The 21,855-nt window shown below is 46.1% G+C and overlaps 5 protein-coding genes across 5 annotated transcripts, besides 1 other annotated feature; 2 read left to right on the forward strand and 3 right to left on the reverse strand.

Annotated features, from left to right (window-relative positions):
* Positions 1 to 660: 660 nt before the first annotated feature.
* On the forward strand, positions 661 to 2,268 carry METBIDRAFT_41470 (uncharacterized protein; the record flags this gene model as incomplete). The annotated part of the gene is made up of 1 exon (XM_018857406.1): positions 661 to 2,268. One exon carries the CDS (start codon positions 661 to 663, stop codon positions 2,266 to 2,268), a length of 1,608 nt encoding a protein of 535 aa, XP_018711835.1.
* Positions 2,269 to 4,748: 2,480 nt separating this feature from the next.
* KIN2 (serine/threonine protein kinase) lies at positions 4,749 to 8,117 on the reverse strand (the record flags this gene model as incomplete). The annotated part of the gene is made up of 2 exons (XM_018855324.2): positions 4,749 to 6,683; positions 6,831 to 8,117. Coding segments are annotated over 2 exons (3,222 nt in total), but the record flags the coding sequence as incomplete, so codon positions are not given.
* Positions 8,118 to 10,806: 2,689 nt separating this feature from the next.
* ATP17 (F1F0 ATP synthase subunit f) lies at positions 10,807 to 11,795 on the reverse strand (the record flags this gene model as incomplete). Its single annotated transcript, XM_018857485.1, has 2 exons — positions 10,807 to 11,049; positions 11,736 to 11,795. 2 exons carry the CDS (start codon positions 11,793 to 11,795, stop codon positions 10,807 to 10,809), a joined length of 303 nt encoding a protein of 100 aa, XP_018711837.1.
* Positions 11,796 to 11,831: 36 nt separating this feature from the next.
* Positions 11,832 to 12,831, reverse strand: LSM6 (U4/U6-U5 snRNP complex subunit). The gene is made up of 2 exons (XM_018855935.1): positions 12,358 to 12,831; positions 11,832 to 12,276 (listed from the first exon to the last, which is right to left on the reverse strand). The coding sequence occupies exons 1-2, from the start codon at positions 12,563 to 12,565 to the stop codon at positions 12,254 to 12,256; spliced, it is 231 nt and encodes a 76-aa protein (XP_018711838.1). The 5' UTR covers positions 12,566 to 12,831; the 3' UTR covers positions 11,832 to 12,253.
* A 3,648-nt stretch (positions 12,832 to 16,479) lies between these two features.
* On the forward strand, positions 16,480 to 17,367 carry METBIDRAFT_21358 (uncharacterized protein; the record flags this gene model as incomplete). Its single annotated transcript, XM_018855062.1, has 2 exons — positions 16,480 to 16,558; positions 16,709 to 17,367. Coding segments are annotated over 2 exons (738 nt in total), but the record flags the coding sequence as incomplete, so codon positions are not given.
* A 3,732-nt stretch (positions 17,368 to 21,099) lies between these two features.
* Positions 21,100 to 21,297: a sequence feature (Protein overlapping with rRNA (METBIDRAFT_41834, OBA21330.1) was converted to a misc_feature.).
* Between the last annotated feature and the right edge of the window lie 558 nt (positions 21,298 to 21,855).

Below are 21,855 nucleotides of genomic sequence, written 5' to 3' on the forward strand. Positions count from 1 at the left end.
TGTCAGATGCGCAATAAGAAAATAAGAAAGGCCCCAATATGTCAGATGCGCAATAAAGAAAATAAGAAAGGCCCCAATATGTCAGATGCGCAATAAAGAAAATAAGAAAGGCCCCAATATGTCAGATGCGCAATAAACCTAGAAAAGCAAACAAGTCTGGATGCTCAACACACAGAGCTGGATGCACATTAAACTGAGCTGTGCACCAAACTAGTCAAGATGCTCAAACAAACGTACATGGGCGCCAAGGCAGAACCCAGACAAAGCTGCTCCGCTGAGCGTGGCCTCTTTGTTCTGAGCCCGCTCTGATTTCGCAACCGTCGCGCGCCGCATGAGCCATTATAAATATGCTCGAGCCTCCGGCAATAAATCCGGCTCGCATCTTCACTTTGAAGCCTGTTTCGAGAGACCATTCAGCATTCCACAGCACAGCCCCAGATCTCGCAAAAAAATAATCCCAGGCGCTTCCCCGCTTGTGTCCTAGTATAAATAGAGCCGTGCGCCCGCCTGTACCCCGACGCGGAGTCTGGGCTCGATTTTTGCTTGGGCCTGGAGGACCGGTATTTTGTAGGGCCGCGGCGCCCCATTGATGCCAGTATTCTCACGCTCTCTTCTAACTCTTCCTCCATACTCTACAAACACCACCATACCACAACGCACATGCCTTCCACCAAGTCGGCCACGCCCAGCGTGCCCCCCGGGCATGCCGCCGAAACGCTTCGTATCGGCACGGCAGACGAAATTGCAACTTTGGCCAAACTCACGCCCGTGGTTCTTCCCAACGATGCGCTCGTGGCCTCACTAAAAGAAAGCCACCCCGACGACCCCCGCTGGCGACTGTTCCGGAACCACCCGGACTACATCTACGTGATAAATTGGCTTTTCCAGTGCAGAGGGTACATCCGCTTGGCCAGCGAGCACTTCGACACGGATCTCTTTGAAATCGAGCTTTTCGAGTTGGTGAACCCGCCGCCGGTGGACGACATGGCGTTGCTCATCAACAAAATCAAGCTCGCGTTGATCAGCAAGGTCCACGGGAAAAAAGTGCTGTCTTTGGCGATGTTCGAGACCTTGTTCCGCGTGTATTTTGGGGGCAGCACGCCTTTGTCCGGGCCCTCCGAGGAAGAGGCGGGCGGCTCGCCGCAGGTCGCAGATCCAAGCGTGTATCCGTGCTTCGAGGATCTTTTCATCGATGAGAAGTTGGCCGTCTTGGCCATCTTGATAACTGAGGTATCGCTGTACCCGGACTTCCGCGACTTCATCGACAAGGCCAAGATCCCGCCGGAGAACTTACGGCTATTTTCCGGCGCCAAGCTCGCTGCACGCGATTCTCGCCGTGCAGAGGAGTACTTGCTTCTTTTCGACGACACTGCTCTCTACAAACGCACAATCTCGGCGCCGGAATTGAGCATACCCAAGAAACGGAAGTTGGCTCCTCAATACCCGGAGTCACACTACCCGCAAGAAGCGTTTGATATCACGGCCATCCAGTATGAGCTTGTATACAAGGATGTCTACGGTCTCGATGCGTTGATCAAGGACTTACTGAAGAACAAAAAGACCAAAAACAATAAGGCAGTGTTGGACGTCATCCGCGACGACCTGCTTATATCGAACATATTCTCTTACGAAATAAAAAAGAGAAAGATCCTCTCGGGCCGGAGAAAAGAGTTTGAAATGGCTCGGCTCTTGGCCACCCGAAAGAGGTCTTCGCGTATTGAAGCCAAAGAGAAACAAAAGCACCTCGAGGAACAGGAGAGGAAAGCCCACGACCTAGAGGACCTCAAGCATGCTACATCCAGACGCTCTCAAAGAGCCCGGGATTTGCAGGAGCTGAAACTAAGGATGGATTTCACTGCAGGACTCTCCAGAGGGGAAAGACTCAACCTTCGCAAGGAGAAGGGTGACGAAACAGTTGTTGTCCCCGATGCGACTCCTATTTCCTCGAGAGAAAACACGCCTCTTTCTGTTGAATCATCTGTTTCTTCAATTCAGACTGTTGCTTCTCCTGGGTCGTCCATAGCTCTGATGGAGCCGGCCCCTCCTTCAAGCCAAACTGCCGCTTCATTTAACAGGTCAATGGAGTCAACGGAAAATGAGGAAGAAATGCCAGAGCCGCATACGGTTGCTAGGTCTATCAATGACACTACTAGTGATTTAGAGACTCCATCGGCTCAACATACTCCAGGCCCTGAAGAAAATGCAAACACGTCCAGAAACAATACTGAAGTCGCGAACGAGGTTCTTGCTGTCGATGAAAATATCTAAGCAGGGCCATCTTTGTATTTTTTGGTGGCTCATTGGTGTTCTCAATATGCGTCTTCCAGAAGCAGCAACATAATCGCGAGAAATTTCGAAGGTCCAACTAACCAAAAAGCATCAGCTTTGAGCTTTTGAGACTTGCAGAATGATTACTATCCTATAAAGAATTCTTGGACGGTCAGAATGCATGTGGCTTGCATCCAAACTACAGAAATCACTTCTTGGCATAGCCTGTTCTGTATGAGTAATGATCTACCATCTCAAAATTTTGCGAACTATCCGGGCTAACTTGTACATGTACTTGACTTGAAAATTCTACCAATACTGTGAATGTGAAACTATGCTATGATGCCAGTCCTCAAAGAATCGGCTTGAATAATGCTCTTTGTAATGGAGTAATCCTTGAAGTTTGCGTTGCTTTGGAAGGAAATTCGATGTTCACATGCACTATTTTTGGAAACGGTGAAGGCGAACTGCCGTCGGTTTTGCTTTTCTAGAAAGCTATAGGACTAAGCTTTGGGAACAACTGTTATTTTTCCCCATCAAGCCCATGATCGCATGTGACTCGCATCAACCTTATAAACCATCTGGATGTTTTCCACCTGGTCCTGAAACCCACTCCCTTCTCAAGAGAAGAGCAAGCTGTACGATTTAGGCCTGGAATTTGCAATCGCAGTTTTAGAGGCTAGTGCTGGGTTCCAGATAGCTTTAGGTGTCAAATTTTGGTCCCCATGCGCTGGTCTTAATCCTGAATCAGACTTGGAAACTTGAGTAGCTGGCAAATTCTAGTATCATTAGTCTAGTTTTTGAGGGGCAATTTTAAAAAGAGATTTCATATCGAAACAACAGTTTTGAGAAATTCATCATTCTTTATATTCTTAACATTAAAAGTGCTGTGTTGAATTAAGGCATTCCAGTATAACCAGGTGTGATTTACTCGGATTCTTCATATAAATATTCTCTGTCTTCCAAACCCATAATCATAATGTCGTAAGTGATCGTTGCATGTCACAGGCGTCTTATCATTGTGGATTATTGATATACGTATATCAAGAAACCTTACGACCAACATTGAACATTGAAAGTTGTCAGGCCCAAACTCGAAGAAAATGAAGTTAAGGTTGATGGCTCTCTAAATTTGGTGGCCTTCGCATGTTTTGACGAGTTTCAGCTGAGAAACTTGCGATTTCTTCGTTTTCAATCTAAAATATATCATACATATTATTTTATAGGATGTTTTTCCATTGTGTATTTGACCATGTGAGTCAAGATGTTATATAGTATGTTCATTTAAAAAGAAAATTTCATGCTCGCTCATTCAATTAAATATACACAGCTTGCCTCGATTCTTCAATCACTGATTTATTGCCTTGTGAGCTTCCTCTATTTTTACTTCGAAGATATGTCGTCCCAATTAGCTTAGCTAGTATTGCTAACAACTTGACTGTGTGCAATAGGCACCCAACACTAACAAGATCACGGTATAAAGTGCAAAAAGTATTATACCAAATACTTCACTCAAAGCGAGTCGGATATACCAAGTATCAGATTGGGCACGGGGACATGTCTCACTGTATCTCAGGTATGGGGGAGGCCTCTGATAGAGAGTCTCACTATCGACAACCAATCCAAAGGCGGACCCGTAAGTACGGATGATAGTTTCTTGGTATGATGGAGGCATCGAGCTCATTCTTTCGGTGTGGTGTTCACGGGGACAATAGTTGAATTTAGGCATTGTCTCAAATAATCTGAAGTTTTAAGATGAAAAGAGAAAGAGGACACCTGAAACCGAAAAGTAGAGAGAGAGTTCTATTTATGACTGAGGCAAGAATGTGGTCTCCTGATAGAAATAGTTTGAGATTTAGAGTATGGTCCTTTAGAGTCGGCTTCATGCTTAACGATGTAGTCTGCGGTCTTACAGACAGATTGTTTTTGGCACAATATCTTTCCTTATTTTTTGCAAGAAAAAAACAAACGAGTTTGGAACCACCAGTCACAAAATGGTCGGGACCAACCGTTTGACTAGATAAATAGGGAGGTTTTTCTAATCTTTCTTTCTTTATTAGATATGAACCATAATCAAAAAAATTATTCATGGGTAAATTTTTGTTATCTGGCATAAGTATATTCCAAGTTCTTGAGAGTCTCATTACTGAACTATTCATGAATAATCCGCCAGAAGTCCATTTTTGTTCTGTTCCGAGAATAAAATTCTTGACTTTATGTTTCATGTTTGGCCAGACAAGATTTTTGGCAGAACTGCATGATCTATGAGTATATGTCTTGAGCAATATGACCTACGCAATTTCACCAGCAGCAAACTGCAAGACGCCATCATGTACACTTTATGAGCATACTATATTCTCTGCACAACTATGGTACAAATGAACCATTAAATTAATATATCACCAAGATTATGGTCTATAGTGCAATCTAGGTAATACTCCCTCTAGTAGCCCGCAGGTTCTGATATATTTCAGAGGAAATCACAAGTTTAATTCCTCCAAGATTCGACTGGCCAATGTCTTATAGCTCCAAGTGTTACCCAAAGTCTTCTTGAACTGTACACCGTACAACCCCACAAGAGGCACTTTAACGATATTTATCTCAAATTTCAACGGCGTCTTGCGCACTACTTTTTTGTGATCATCATCCTCGCTGAAAACACTATTAGATCGCTGATGTCTGGCTCTTTGCTCAATTCTGGATGATACAAGCATGTCGCTTCCACCACCATTCATTTCATCGTTAACAGACTCCATTGAATAGTCATCAAAATATAATTTTTTCATTTGAGCTAGAGTCTCTTCGTCGATTTCTCCATCAATATCGCCGTTGGCATTTAAGATCTTGTTAATTTTGGCAGCGGCCGGAGTGTTTGGCGGCATCAAAGATTGGGAGCCATCTTTCTTTCTGTAATTCTGTAAGAATGTTTGACCAATTGAGAATCTTCTCCTGTGACCGCCATTCGTTGAATTTGATGACTTATGACCCTTCACGTGATTAATTGAGGAGTCTGTCAGAGAGGGCTCGTTTCCGTGCAACGAACCTTGCCTGCTGAGGTGCTGAGACGGTTGTTGAGGGGTAACAATCTGAGGAATTTGCATTGAGCCTCTTTCATTGTCAGGCGTCCTCAGTCCCTCTGCATCACCTTTCAACTTCGGAAGAGAGCCGGAAGACAGGTCGAACGCATCGCCATAGAGACGTCTTTCCTCGTTATTCAAATCCAGCCGGTACTCATCAATAATGGTGCTTGCTGTGGGCGTGATATTCTTATCCGAAGTTATCTCTTTGGAAGGTGCCATGCTGGCATGCACACACAAAAAGCCACCTTTAACCTCCTGAAACAGAACTCCAACCTTACTCAATGCCCTCAATATGTTATAACGAATCACTGGTAATGGCTTAGTGGAAGTAGTTTGCACGCTGAAAAATCCTTTCAAGAAAAAAGTCTTGGGATATTCGATAGAAAGCATCGTATTCCGCTTCGCGTTGTTGAATTGCTCAATAATCTGAGCCTCAGATAGTTGTGGAATGTGGGACTGGGACTTCTCGTCAAGAGTTACATCATCAAACAACCCCAATCCATGTTCTTCGGGGTGCGCATTGACACCGTCATCGCTATTCTGGGCAGCCATGTTGTCAGGTAATGCAGGTCTGTTTTTACCGCTTCTGTAATAAGTAGAATCCTTTCTCGCGTGCAGACCTAACGACTTTGCTCTCGCCGTAGGGTGGAATTGCTTGTTAACTTGCAAATGAGACTGCTTCACCTCAGTTGATGAATCTGCTTCTAGTGTAGTGCCACTTTGCATCTGAACAGTATTGATTTTTGGCAACGGGGGAAGATATTCCAGAGGCACGTATCCAGGTGGCTTTCCTGCAGTGGAAATAGAGCGCCCGTGTGGCCTGTAGCCTTCAGATTCTAATTTGACAGCAGAATCTCTGTGCGGAAGACCTTCGCCTCTCATGTCTCCTCTTGGATCGAATTTCTCCTTTGCTGTGATCTTCATACTCACACCACGACGTACAAACAGATCTGAGCCTTCATTTCTTGGTCTTTGTTGTTGAGGAAGACCAAGTACAGGTGACAAGTGACCCAGGGGTTGTGCTGAAGATTGTGGAGATATGGAGCCCACCACTTGATCTTCTTTGACAGGCGTAGACTCTCCGCTTGGAGATGGGCTCTGATTCTTGTGCTTTCTTCCTGACATTTTTCCTATTAAACTGTTGAAACCGGTTGACTTCCCAGAATTTGGATCCAATGTTTCTTGATTATTGACTGAGATTTTCGGACTCTGTTGTTGTTGGAACTGTCTCGCCAACTCTTCGCGGTGGCCAGAACTGGATGATGATCTTTCAGCAGTGTTCGATGTGATTGATGTGTGAGCTTTTTCGGGGAACGGAAGCAGAGGTGGCTTTTTCTGAGGAGGTGGAGGTGGGGAACGCGGTTGAGACATACTAGCAACATTGAAACCAGGTCTGTATGTGCTAGCTTGTTCGGTCCTATTGAGGGACAGATGTCTGGAAAGGCTTTGCCCAGAGGTTTCACCCTGCGGAAAGGCGTGGACAGGCTTCTGTAAGGGACTTCTCAATTGGGTCACTGGAGATCCAGCTTGGTTAATATGGGATGCATCGGCATATTGTTGGCGCATATGGGATTTCATGGCTTCTTCCTTCGCTCTCTTCCTCTTTCTCATTTCATCCACCAAATAATACACAGATACAAGTGGATGATAAGCATATACGGGGTCGGATACCGTGTTGCGTGGTACCTGGCCATTTCCCGAGTTTATGAACCAGTTATCCGAACTCAATCGATATTCGGGACTGCTTATTATTGTGGTAAGCTCTTCAGTAATGGCAGAAACAGAGCCAAGATCAAGCGACGAAATGGTTTGCACAATTTGTGGATCCAAAGGTAAGGTCAAAGGAAGACGTTTTGGAGCGTAGCTGGGCACAGGAATTTCAAAGCCTTTGTTCATCCACGGGTGTTGGATGACCTCCTCTAGTGTCGCTCTCTTGGCAGGGTTCACCACAAGCATTCTAGAAAGCAAAGAAACACATTCTCTCGAGATAAAAGAAGGATATTCCACATTTCCCTTCTTGATTTTCTCGTGCAATGCCGACACTACAGGATCGTCAAAGGGAACTTTGCCGCAAACAAGCACATACAACACCACGCCAAATGACCACACGTCGACTTCGGGTCCAGTGTAGGGCTTGGCGCATAAGAGCTCAGGGGCTGCAAAATACAACGAGCCGCAGTATGTCTTAAGTAAGTGGTGCGGCGTGTATAAGTTGGACAAGCCAAAGTCGATAATCTTGATCTCGCCGTCCTTGTTGATCATGATATTTTCGATCTTGAGATCACGGTGCACGACGTTGTTCTTGTGGCAGTAGTCGAGCGCCGAGGCGATGCCGCGGGCAAACTTGCGGGCATACTTCTCGTTCAACGAGCCATGCGACACGATGTAGTCAAGCAACTGGCCGCCCTCGACGTACTCGAAGAGCATGTAGTAGTGGTTTGTCATGGGCACCATCTCATAGAGCCGGCAGATGTGCGGGTGAAAAAGCAAGCGGCCCAAGGCGCCCTCGCGGATGGTGCGCTTGTCGCGGGCAAGTTCCTTCTCGTACTCCTTCTGCCGCTGGTTGGCCTCCTCTTGCGACTTGAGCGGCGGATCGTTTGCGTGGGCGCGCTGGTACAACTTGGCTGCTCGGGGTACGATTTTCACGGCGCATTTCTCGCCAGTGGTATTGTGCTTGGCCAACTTGACCTTACCCATGGAGCCGGCACCAATGGTGCGGATGAAATCCCAGTCGCCAATCAGCCGGCGATAGAACTGTTGCTGTTGCTGGGCCTTTGGGTCTGCGGGCGCTCCGTGCTTCAGCGAGCCGTGGTTAGCAGACAGTGGCATTTGTTTGTTTGTGGGCTGGCCGATGGCCTGCAGCGGCAACAAGTGCCGGTCTTGGTTTTGGGGCTGGCCCAGTGGCGCGTGGGGGTTCTGGGCGCTTCCTGCCATCTTTCGGGCGATCTATATGGGGCTCGGTGCACTGCGATACGGGGCAAATTCAATGCTAGCTGGCTTTAGCTCGTGAAGAGACTGTTGCTGGTGCTCGAGACAGGAACAAACACGTAATGCGGAGCGACTTGTGGTGTTTGGAAAGCGTCGTATTAAACACGTTCTGATTTAACGTCGTCGTATTAAACACTTTCTGGTGTAACGTCGTTGGGTTAAGCTCGTTCTTATCTAACGTCGTCTAATGAAAGACTTTCTTTTTGGAAGTCGTCGTAATGAACTTGTGGTGTTGCAACTTGTTGTATTGGACCTCTCGTATCTGGCACTCGTCGTCTTGGAACTGAGCTGGGCCGTCGTGGTGTACTTGATATCTCCTTTTAAATGACTCAGAATCTCCTCGTATTGATATCCTTGAGGCTCTTCGTGTAACAGATCCAGTTCCAGTTGGGAGCACGGCACGTGGGGTGAAGAAAGGCAGAACCGGGGTGAGATTCGAGTGCTGGTGAGCGACTGCCACGCAATCGAAAAAAAGGAGCAAGATCCGAGGGCAGAAGTCAGGGGCCGGCCGGAAGTCCAGCGGTTGCGGCAGAAAAAACAGGGGGGTGAAAAAACGAAGATTCCTCGGCGGGTTCGTTTTTTTTTGGTCGATTCTGCTATGAAGGCACGCAGAAGCTAACGCTCGATATTCTCGGTGGGGGCCGGATAGTAGAAACGTGCCCAGATTTCGGGGTGCACACGCAAAACGCAGCAACCGCGGATAGTCTATAAAAGTAAGGGTGGTCACAAACCTCACAAAGACAGATCGGAATAAGGATATAGGACTTGGTGGGCACACGCCGGGATTTCTGGAGGGCGCCGCTGATCTGGCGATGTGCTGTTTTGACTTGGTGGGGCCAATTGGTATTTTTGAGTGGGGGTGGGAATTGCGTTGGTGCGGCTGGGGTGTGTATTGTGCACGGCACGACCCGGCCACTGGTATCTCGTGCAAGGCTGAGGCAGCATGACTGAGAGACATGGTGAGGCTTATACCAGGAAGAAGATGAGCGAGTCATTTTTGGTGAGGTTGGATCTGGCTCTGCTTTCAAACCAGGAAAAAGAAGCCAGGGTGCATCTGGCGAAGTTGGGGATTTTTGCATGCCTTTTGTATTTCTGTAAATGGCGAGTATGATAAGACAAATTGGAGGGACTGACTTTTCGCAGTTGCCTGGCCGACTTTTCGCATTATTGGGAAACCCAAGCGTTATCTCGCAAAAATGTTCTTGCACATTCTATTGCCGGAACTGTCGGACAGGTGTTTGAAGAATACCCGTGCTTATAGAGTACTTTATATATTCACAGGAGCAAGTTTCAGTACGTAGACACCTGTATCTGTGGGGCCAGAACAGTGGCACTCGGGCTCGGCTATAGGCTCATAATTCTAAAGAGCGCAGTTTGCCGCAAAATAAAACGGCCGTCTTCTTTGTTGATAACTTGAAGACAATATCATTCGGACTCTGATATTGTGGCATTTACCACTGTCTTTTATGGCCGCAGTGCCCATGGCATGTTCGATGTGATATGTCCCCCAAGACGCAAATTGCAGTCTGTTCGTATGTCCACACATGCTTGATAAAAAGCGCCAATACATAGCAGACATTTGAGTGGAATCCTTATTTAACCATGTATGAACAAAGGCTCAAAGAAGAAAGGTGACCTTGCTCCTACGTTGAGCTGCTTCTAATTAACAGTGTATGAACAAAGGCCCGAAGATAGAAACTTGTTCCTACTTCAAGGCACGCCAATTAGCACATTTATGAACAAAGGCTCAAAACCGAAGGCTGGCCTTGCTTTTACTTAAAGTCACTCTTAATCACACGTGTATTACAATGTCCCGGAGACAAATACATACCCTGTTCTGATCTAGATTTTCTCACTCAACACTTCCACTACTGGCCCTATACGAGAATCTACCTACTTGCAACATTGCTGGACATGTGGTACTCCAGACATCCATAAAAATCATCAAGCAGATGTTTTAGCAACGTACACCCAAGCAATCCAGAAATTGCTGCTTTCCTGAATTTCCGGCATCACGTGCATGTCAGTTTTTGGCTCTTTTCATGTTCAAGTCCAGACTCACGTTGTACGTCCAGTCTAGCCATTCTGAACATACGAACTGCAGCCGGAAAAATCAGAGCAACGCAGCCATTAATTGAACTAGGCGGCCTTCGGTCTCCTCTCAGAAAGCCTCTACGTATTAACGCCAGCCTCGACATCAGACGAGGATTGGATTAATTGAAAGGGCAAGCCCCAGCCGAGAAGCAGCTGTCGTCAAGCCACCCATACAGGACCTACTCCCAAAGACAGACTTTGAGTTACTATACAGAGCCATCAATCCAGGAATCAACCCGTTGCCCCACGAGGGCCGCAGTATCTTTACGCCTACTAGAGCCTGCGCCATCTTGCTCGAGCTTAGCCATACAGCCGTCTCATGGAATGATTTATATATTTTCGTAATCAGTATATAAGTGGAGCACCGGCGCCACGTTTAGTGGTCCTTGTGGTGCTTCAAGTGAGCCTGGTACTCCCAGGTGTAGCCAACCACAATGACGAGGAAAGCAAGGTGGAGCAATGGCTTACCAGAGGCGTTGTCGCCATCAATGAAGGCAGCCTTGTACTTGCCCCATGGGGTGAAGCTTTTCTTGGCAGCAGGGGCTGGGCCAGTTGGCAACTTCTTGTAGAAAGACACAACCTCGGCCATTCTCTTGGCGTTGGGGTTGGAGCCAATGTTCTGCATTTGTTAGTATACGCCCACGGGCATCTTGAGCTTTCATATTCCGCATCACCACTACAAAACAGGGCTCTGTGGGAACGGGGGGAGCACAGCGGTCGTACTCTTTTTCATTAATTAGGGACTTTGAGCAGAATATCGGCTGGCACCACGTTTCTCTGGCAGTGTTTCAGAAGGCCCAGAAGAATCGAGGCTGGATCGGGGCAGCCGAAAGTCTTGTGTTTATTGTCCTTGTCACCGGTTCTCATTCTGGGTTTGCTAATCCGGGCGTTTCTGGAACACCCGAGACTGATGGTCGAAATTCTCAACGGATGTCCAAGCGGGAGTGGACACGTCGGATGTCGATATACGAGAGTCGGCGCTGTCTATATAAGGCAGTCATCACGAACGACAAAGCTTTAGAATCAAGAAGCCCCAGAACAACGAACCGGAACTGCTCTAAAATTAAGGAGGCCCAAAAACAAAGATGGAGAACACTTCTTGGATGGTTTTCTCCGAAAATAAAGAAAGGAGACCAGACCTTCCTGACCGCAAGAAAAAAAAACTCTCCGCCAAAGAAGGAAAAGACATGTCCGACGAAATACTGGGCCGTTCAGACAATATAAAAGAGAGCCCCGAAAACCCATGCGCCAGGGCTCATCGAAAGCTCAGGATACAGGGAAGTGAAAACAGAAATCGGTACATACCTTGGCCGAAGCGATCTTTGGGGGGATCAAGGTGGACAATTGTCTTCTGGCAGCAAACATTGTTCTGATATGGATCTAGTTTGTAGGTGCTGTTAGCTGGGTGGGCAAAAGTTTGAGATTTCGGTGCTCGGGCTTTTTTCGAACTTGCGCGAAACGGGCTCTCATTCGCTGGGCCCGCGTGCAGGTCACGTGCCCTCCATTCTCTCCTACAGTCAGTGGAGCCGGGTCCCTAGGACTTCAAAAGTGCAGCCGGCAACACGACCGACGGCTGTGAATGGGATCTGGCGGCGGCCTTCGCTGGCGGGGCGGCTGTAGGCCCGCAAAGCGCCGGAAGAGCCGTGTCACGTGACACGTCACGTGACCGGGCCCGGCTTTCTCCGTAGGCCTTTGGATTTGGGTCGTTGTGGAGCTGGAGCGTCTTATATTGAGCTAGAGCGTCTTGTGTTACTGTGCTTGTCCCAGGCGTCAGCTATGGTTGTGTTGTGTTCTTCGTTTATTCTTGTTCCTATACGCTTGAGCTAGCACTCACTAATATACAACACTAGACGTTAGTAAAAGAAGGAAGAAAATACAGGGAATCCGGGCAAAGCCCCGAATCAGAGTACTGGGACCTGATACATACCGTTGTTGCCTCTGATGAAAACGTCCCCGTAAGATTTCGTCTGGCTCTCTTCCACGATTTCTTTGGCAGACTGTAAAACCACGTTCATGTATCCATCGATACTCTGCAAGTCGCCTTGATATTCGACGCCGTTATGGAGCTTGACCACCACGGTACTGCCGATAATCGAGCCAAGGAACTTGGTGGGATCAGTTTTTATGTCGGACATCGTGTGGCCTAACAGAGTCCTGGGCAGGCAAGTGAGCTTTGATAGAGCGGGGGCGTGCGCGAACCAAAAACACACTGGGGTTGGTCTGTCTGGTAGAGGAGTCTATTGTGCCAAGATCAAGCCCGCTACTTTGGGCGAGAATACCGCTAGCACCGTTTGGCGCAGCGTGGGCTTGGTTCGGAATGGGACACTTTGACAAGCGGACATCGGCATGGTCACGTGACACGGCATTCCGACAGGGGTCTGTTTTCCAGTGTCCGGACGCCCTTTATCGAAAGAGGACTCGAAGGCACGAGCCAAAAATCAACGGCACGAGCCAGCACGCGAATCTGAAGATATGGCTATTTTTGTTTGGCAGGCCCAACCCAGAGAAGCCTCAGAAACACTGCTGATGCGTGATCGTATAGCCCCGGGCTATCTGCAGAAATCCAGGGAAATCCAGTCTGCCCCAAAGAGAGGCTAGAATGCAAAACCCTCCTTTTTCTAAAGCTGGTAAAGTGGCCAAAGGTAGAGCAAATGACCCCGTTGTGTGCCACATGCTCAAGATGCTTATCGCCGCCCCAATAAAAAACGGAATCGAGTGAATCAAGAGGAAAATGAATGAGAGTATTATTGGACATGAAAATGAGTATGGTCCGAAAAGGGAAAGTGACGAAAGACTACGTAAAGGAATGAGAATTGATAACAGAAAGAAGGGTCCAGGAATGGGTCAAGTATTAGGTAAAAAATGAGCATGGGATCAGGTGGGAAAATTTTTAGATGTGAATTAGAGAGTTGTAAGAGATTTGGCAAGAGCACGAGTAAGATAGCTAATAAAAAAAGAGGCATGGGTATTACCAAGAGTAAGTTTGAGCAGAGTATGAGCAAGAGTGTCAATTAAAACAAAACACAGAAGTCTAACAAAATAAAAACCTATTAGCTGAAAGTCACATCCCAAACACACGAAACACATATAATGCACAAAACAGAAATAATCCACAAAACACATATATTGCACAAAACAGATATATTGCACAAAACACATATATTGCACAAAACACATATATCACATAAAACACACGAAATGAAGGAAAGGCTCTTGGTCCCCGGATCCTGCGCCCAGTGCCTGCAGCATGAATATCTACACTACTAGGCTGTCTTCCGTCCGCAAAATTTCCCCACCTGCAAATCCACAACTATAGCCAGACCGCCCCTCACTTCAGCAGCATGGTTTCAAATATCACCCCGCTTTTTTGGCGGGCCCCTTTCGTGGGTTCCCTCCTATACTTGCAAAGTCGCCTGCAGAATTCTGGTCTGGTAGCGAATCGCCTGCGCCGCACGTGACCCGTGTTTACGCGAGGGGCGCCGGGCGAAAAAGTAGAAAACCTGCCTCCGCCAACTGAGCCCCTTCTTTCCTCGGTACCACTTTTTCTTAGCAAACACAAAAATGGACAAGCTCAAGGATGTATGTACGGTCACGTGCGGGCGCCCACGGCACCGAACGAATTGGGACCAGCCGCTGAGCGGGCCCAATTTCCCGGCTCGTTTCGTGTCTTTTTTTCCTGTGTTGCATACGTGTTTTGTTTGATCCGGCGGCTAGTGTGTCAACACAGAATGTGCCCCCCACCCCCGACACGCCGCCACCACCACCCGCTCATACTAACCGCCAGAAAATCAACAGTTTGAAGTTGGACGCCGAGAAATGGCAGGAAAAGTCGGACGAGTTGGCCGACAAGATCAAGGAGTTGGAGCAGGAGAACTTGGAAAAGGACCACCAGATCCAGGCGTTGACCAGGAAAAACCAGGTGCTCGAGGACCAGGTCGAGAAGTTGGAGAGCGACGTCACCGAAATCAAGGAGACCGCGGACCAGTCCCACTCCTTGAGAACGTCCAACGACAACTACACCAAGAAGAACCAGGTGCTTGAGGACGAGTTGGAGGAGGCCGACAAGAACTTGAAGGAGACCACCGCCAAGTTGCGCGAGACCGACATCAAGGCCGAGCAGTTGGAGCGCAAGGTGGCCTCTTTGGAGTCCGAGAAGGACGAGTGGGAGAAGAAGTTCGAGGAGTTGGACGAGAAGTACGCCGCCGCCAAGGCCGAGTTGGACGAGATCAGCCAGCAGTTGGAGGCCATCTAGACGACCGTGCTTTCCTGTATACCGCGCCGCCCGTGGCGTCTAATTGATACCTATTATATATCCGTGGCTGTGGTCTGCGGGCCAGGCCTGTAGACGACTTCCTTGTCCTATCGCGGTCGGGCACCTGCCTGATTGAGACGAGGCTCATAGGACCGCGGCTATCGTGTTCGCTGGACGACATTGGAGACTTGGTCCCCTGTATATGATCTCCGATTCCTACTCGATTTCTCCCGGTCAGCCCTTCATTCGTCGCTGAGGTTTTACTCGGCCGCTGATTCAGATGGAGCTTGTATTTATTATTGCGTGGGCCTTATCGTAAGCAAATGTAGTATAAGGCTCCCAGTGCTATCCCAAAATTATCCATGGGTATGAGCAGGCACGAATCACGAAGCGAATCGACAGTTTGAGTCAGTGCCCGGTTTTGCATCTGCACAGTTGTCAATTTTTGGGAGCTTCATATTGAGCTGCCGGGTTATGACAAAAAAGCCAAGGAGTCACATATGTGAGAAAGATGATGGCTGTTCATGGATCTGTTTTTATTACCAGGAACCATGCAGAGCGTGCAGACCAGGTGGACCTGACGAGACTGAAAGGCAGACAGAAGCTGTTGTCGATACTAGAAGCAAAAGTAAGAGTTGAAGTATGGCTTCTACAAGACTCCAAGAAACAACATGTTTTTCTGAATATCCAATCTATGGTTCATATAGATAAGGACAGTATTCTCTCTCCTTTAAATTACACCATGGTCACTTCGACCTTTATTACGTGAGTTGTCTATGCCGACCATCGTTTGGACTGTGACAGAATTCCGTCAACATTCCATTAGGTGCTTCGTGACCCCCAAAAATTCAGCTCCACCTTCTGCTGATGGAAAAAAATTGGGTCTTTTTGGAGATAAATTTGTAAACGGATTCGGATGATGTAGAAAGTTATTTACTTTCAAATCCCCCGCAGCCTTCACAAGCTTAATTGGAGACACTACTCCACCTGTACCCGAGCCATGATTGTTGCGTAGAAAACAGAGTCCTTCCTAGTTTGGTTATTTATCCCAAATGCACAAATTGTCGAGAAAAAAGCTGAGCAAAGATCTGAAATGTGCATCTTCTTGAAGAAGAAGAAGTCGAACAAGAAAGACCCGCAAGTGTGGTGTCGTTCAAGACTGTGGGCGGAAACTGCTTCGATTGGAGAAAACCTTTATAGCTTCTTGGGACTCGAATAAAACTGGCATTTTTATGCGAGCAATATTCCAAAACGAAAAAGCCCACATAAAACCGACAACAGCCCTCCAAGCAAGATGCGCAACCTTGCTTGTTCGCTTACAACATCGGGAAATTAATGCAGAAGATTGGCAACCCCCTCACCCCAATTGGGCGAAATTCGCTGCACGCAGCCCGCGGCATCTCGGCTGAAACATACCTAGACCTCGCGCATACAACCCATGCGTGTCTCTTCAGACGCCTCAGTTCCGACTAGCATCGCAAAAGAAAAGCACTGGGGTCCCACTTTCTTTTCACCGGGCGTTCATCGGACATTTATTTGCAGCCATCAACTGCCCCCTGCTCTTCTGTTCATGAGCCGAAGCTGGACCGTTTGTACCACTCTTTTCTTCACAGATTGCACCGGGGATTTTCCATGAATCCGTTGTTCCGTGGATCTCTGCCACTGGACGAGCTACCCGTGCACAGAATCGATGAAGAGTACAGCATCAGCCGATCAAACCGAGACGGAAATCTGGCCACATTTCGAGGGCCTGCTCACAGAAGCCGCCATGGATCTGCTGACCATTCCCGGTCTGTGATCATGCCCGTGCAGCACGACTTTTATGATCCCGGCGAAAGAATTCCTTCATACGAGTCTTCCCAGGAACAGCACTCCCGTCGAGCGCTCCGACATGGCCCGAGACTGCTGCATGGCTTGAGTGGGGTGCATGTGCCTCGCGAGGCACAGTCCCAGCGAGGCCGCCCGCTACCCTCGGAAATGCCGGCTGTGATGACCACCACCAATGTCCGGAGTAGAAGTACTGTAGATGTTCCCAGCGAAAGAGTGAGAGACGCCACGACGAGCCCTGCACGTGACGAGAAACGGTCGTTGAAAACATTGGGCCTCAAGTTCCTCAATGCACGCCAGCATCTTTTGCTCGCTGCATGCCGAGACTTTTCCCTAATACCGTGTGTTTTGGGATTATTTCAGTCGTGGTGGCTGTTTTTGAAGAGCGTCGAGCTCGAGCAAACCGCCACTTCTGGCATCACTGCCGCACGCACGTCGGAGCATTTCCTCACTGGAATGTGGTGCTTGGTAGCTGGCTACCTTCTGTACTCTGTTCTTGATGGTCTCATGGTGCGCTGGATTGTCACCTACACAACCACCGGGTCAATTGTGCGCATGGCCACGATGTCTGCTATCCTTGTTGCAATCGAGCAATACTTGGTAGCTGCATTTTCGGCCGAGGGGTATAACTATGCGCTTCATACATGGATTCTCATCAGTTGTGCTCTCACACTTCTTTACATTGGACAAAATTTTGTGACTTCGAATGTCGATCTCAAGGGAAAGTATAGGCCGCGGTTCTTCGATTTCTATAACATAGTGGTTTTTGCCGTGGTTCCTGTGGGAATGGCCAGTTTCATCACTATGATCGGTTTGTTGCGATCCTTGCTCATATTGAGATTGGATATAGATCACCAAAATGCTTGAGGCTTTCCTTGAATCGAGTTCCTTAGCATGATGTGATCACAGTCGATAGAGATTTCGTTTGTTTGATCGGACTCGTATTTCTGTTTCATATTGGCAATGTGGACTCCCCAAGAATGCGAATTGGAAAACAAATGGTTCTGAGCTAAGTCTGTGATTGTATCTCTGATTGTCTTGGAGAGTTGCTTCCGCATGAAACTTACATCGACCCAAATCAGATCTGAAGCAGATTCATAGTGAAGAGATAGAGGAAACCACACTGAAAAGCTATGAAAAACTCTATAATCAACTGTTAAATCTTGTTCGTGTCTTTCAGGAAAGACAACAAATTCATAACAATGGCATGACTTTATTTTCTTGACTTTCTCAGGCTTGGAAATTAAAAAAGCAACAATGATATCTCTTCTGAGCGTGTGTCATATGACTCGCTGAAAGCAATCATTGTATCTTGCATCCGAACTTGAATATAAACATAGACGTGGTCATCTTGCTATCAATTTAGGTCAGGAGCTCATTGCCATGAGTCTCAAGTTCCATAGTAACGATGTCAAAAAGAGACATTTGAATGTTCAAATTGACCATGCAAGTCTCAAAAACGCTATAATCAGTATGTGCTTTCTCGGGTTAATTATTAGAAGTATTGTTCAAAAAAAAAACCGAATGTTAGTATGTCGGAAACCAAAATTTTGCAACAAATATCGATTTTAACGACGTTTAAACGATGTGTAATATACCTCATTGGTGACCATGATGCTGTTTACCATTTATAAGTAGGGGTTATATCAAGAAGGGCACTTTTATCCACAGAATGTCATCAGATGATGACGTTTGTACATGAAATTATCATAAAGAGGTCGGAATTAGGATATCAAGCACAAATTTGTTGATGAGCCACGAAAAGTAATTCCGGCAGGGAGAGAATGCTTTTTGTCAAATCGAAAAATGATACCTTCAGGTCCTCTCGGCTGACCTTGTGATAAAAAAAAAGATGCTCTCAGCATATGTTCTAGAAATTGGTAAAGTCTATCGCCTTATGAAGTTTTCGAATGTTAAAAGCCATCTGCGCGACCAAATTCCGGGTGCCTCAGAATGACACATCTCGAGTATACAAACTTAACTCTTTTATTTGTGTTGGCTCGTACATACCTTGTAGCTCGTTAAACAACTTGATGCACAACAAAACCCTCACTGACGTGGATTCATTAAATGGCTTCTGCTTTTTCTAACACGAAGTATTTGTCTTGAGACTTCTTGACAACATTATCTGTTAGTGCTGCTCCATGAACAACGTGTAATCGAGAGTTTATCTCCAGGGGTTTTTCAAAAACGTCGAAAAAGTACCCGTTGGAGATAATATTGCCTTCATGGGCGTGAAAGTAACCACTTATCCTTACATATAATATTGTTTTAGACTCAGCTGGCTGAATAGTCTGAATTCTATACACCTATATAATACCAATAATCAGAAAGAATGACATAGCAATAAACACATCATTTCTTTCATGGAAGTAAAAATTGTGGGGCTCCTCCCTCAGTGGCGTAACAACGTATAGTCAAGTAAATAGCCGGATATAAGAGGAAACATAAGCCACAGAGAAGGGTCAGGTTGCTATTTTCCAGATAAGCTAATTCAGGCAGTTGTGGACTTCATGAAAAAAAGACCAAGTCTTCAAAGAAATTGACTTGACATGTGTGTGTAGCTCCATGAGATTTTTTTTTGTTAGAATCCCACCCATCTTGTACTTTTAACTTTGTTATGAAACAAGCTACTGGATGTCTTTTGGCTACAAGTAGACAGATGTATGGCTAGTTTACCTTATTGAGTAGGCCTGGTCTATCAGTGGTATTCTGGATCTTGATCCTAACCCCAACTGTGGGCAATCTTCATGACCCTTTATACTCACACCTCTCTTGGTTGACCTCGCTTGAATCCCTTAAACGAAGTCACTTTAGGTTTCTTCTATTTTCACTAAAAATCATTGTTTGGTTGACCCAGACACGCAGATGTTTCTAATTAAATGAAAGGAATCAGGCTCGACTGAACTGGCTGTGATGATGTTAGTGGCATGAGCGAAGCTTGTTGTGTAATTTATGTTTACTGAACAAATATTTGGCCGTTTGAGCTTTGGTTTATCATAGTGATTTCATGTTTCTCCGAATATTTTCCAGCATCGCTTCCAGCTTTTCCAAGTTCCCGATTGCGTAGTGTTTGCTTGAAAGAAAGTAAGTTCATATTTTTTAAGTTTTTACCCTCGTGATTGATTGTTGATCCAAGACTCGGTTTTATGCGGGTTGTCTAGCTGAGCACGTCTGGAATTGACAATTAAGGCTTGGCAGCTTGTTCAATCCTCGTTCAAAGAGATATATACCCAATTAGATTTGCGAGTTTGGGTTCATGATATGGTTGAGAAATCTCGCCATTAACTCGTCTTCTGAGACCATTTCCGGTTGAATCTCATCGAGTGCCCAAAGATCCTTGAAGATTGTGGTAATATCCCATTATTTCTAATTATTTAAGATGTCCACAAGTTTATCATACACTGGACATGTTCTTTTGGTATAAGAAACGTCGTATCTTCCCGCAAACCAATCAGTAAAATATTCCATAGTTTACTAGTGCGCTGCGTCTCAAGAACACTCAGGCAAACCACGAGCGGTGCGTTCTTACTTGTCAATGTGAAAGCTTTCCTGCTGGCGATTCTTTTTTGATCGGGGTTGAATTGAAAGGTGACGTACCGCACCCCGAATAAAACCTCGAGCCACAGTATTACTCACTTCGGGAGTTTTAAAAAAGTTGGGGTTGACCACCAAGAACTTTCTAGCGAGGGCTTACATTATAGTGTCCGCCCAATTGAATAAGATTGGTTAATGGATATTTATAGATCAAATGCACAAAAGGCTGTGCGCTAACTAATGTTGTGTACTTGCACCCGGGTTGACAGTAAATAGTAATTGAGCTAATGAACTGTGATAAGGTTTGGGAATATTTCGACTGCTTTTTTCAATTATTTTATAGAATGTATTGTGTCCTCAATCGAATTTAAATTTATCCTGTTTCTCCCTTTCGAGCCCTTTTTACAGTGTAGACTTCTCCAGAAGAATGAATAGTGTGTTCAAGAATAGCGTCATTATGGACTGCGACGACATTATATTGTTGTTTGGAACTAGAATGACGAATTCTTGTTCTGACCCCTCGGCCTGGACGGACATCGTCTGATCGAATTGAGTCCGCTAGATGAATGTTGGAATTCGCAGGAAGCCAACACATTGAAGCAGTCATGAAGGAAGCAGCTGTGAGAAACTTTTTGTGCATAATTTGTTTTTGCAGTGCGAGGTAATTGTTCGATAGAGTGTGTTGTCTATGTTTCTTCTTGTTCGGTTTCTCTAAAGTAGACTGTGTGACGGGTAACAATCTAGTCTATCTTGTGTATTAATTAGTTTGCCTCGTAAATACTTTTGAAAGTCCACCGGGTTTTATCTGTCTTTCTGTTTTTTTTTTCTTTTTTTCAAAATGATACATCAAACTATAGGGTCACTGGAGGGATGTAAGACCCCACCTAACGGAAGATTAGAAAGTAAAAACCTATAATAAATCACCATTTCGGCTCAGGGCTTTTCCGAAATCGTGGTTTGAGTAGCTTCCCACTACTAGCTATCAATGGTTTCAGTCTAGATTTGGACCTTTATATATTCATCAGTGCTCACGTTATTTGCAAATTCAAGTTGTTATGTGACTCTATATATTTTACTCAACATCCAATCTTTCGGTTGCGGCCATACCATGCAGGAAGCACTGTTTCCCGTCCGATCAACGTTAGTTAAGCTGTATAGGGCCACACTGAGTAGTGTAGTGGGAGACCATATGCGAAATTGTGGTGCTGCAATCTTTTTTTTGTTTGTGCTCGTTTTAGTCCTTACCACTCGAACATGTTCTCCGTATCTTGATTTGGCCGATCTCAAGAAGCTTCAAACTTTTTTACAACTGAGAAAAGATGCTCAACCTTGATTCCACGTGGCTGAACGGAAACCAAAGACTGTAAGTGCAGCATTTATATACAAGATTGAAGGTTTCGTGGTGGCCCTTTGATGTCCTTTGTTTCTGGGGTTCAAGCATAATCACAGAACTTCCCAGTATTGGTCGAGAGTGTGCGAAGCTCGTTCTTCCTATTAAAGGTATACGTCCACACGGAACTCGTACTTTCTTTGGTGCGTTTTGACAATGCTTTGAGACGCAAGGTGTTGTCGCATTTCTAGATGGTCCATTCGTAGAAACATGCACCACAACTATTCATATAAGCAACATGCCTGCAAAGCCAGCAACACGTGTGGCTAACATACGAATGTGAACAAGCTTATCGTAGACATCTCGTGGAAATTATCTCCATGTATTAAAAACGTCTCAAAGCACGCTCCACCGTATTCACGCACGGAGTGCATGCAGTCTGCGGTGGGCTTGCGAAAAGTAACCGAAAAAAAGACCAA

This window comes from Metschnikowia bicuspidata, assembly GCF_001664035.1.
Source record: "Metschnikowia bicuspidata var. bicuspidata NRRL YB-4993 chromosome Unknown METBIscaffold_3, whole genome shotgun sequence".
Lineage (NCBI taxonomy): Eukaryota > Fungi > Ascomycota > Pichiomycetes > Serinales > Metschnikowiaceae > Metschnikowia > Metschnikowia bicuspidata.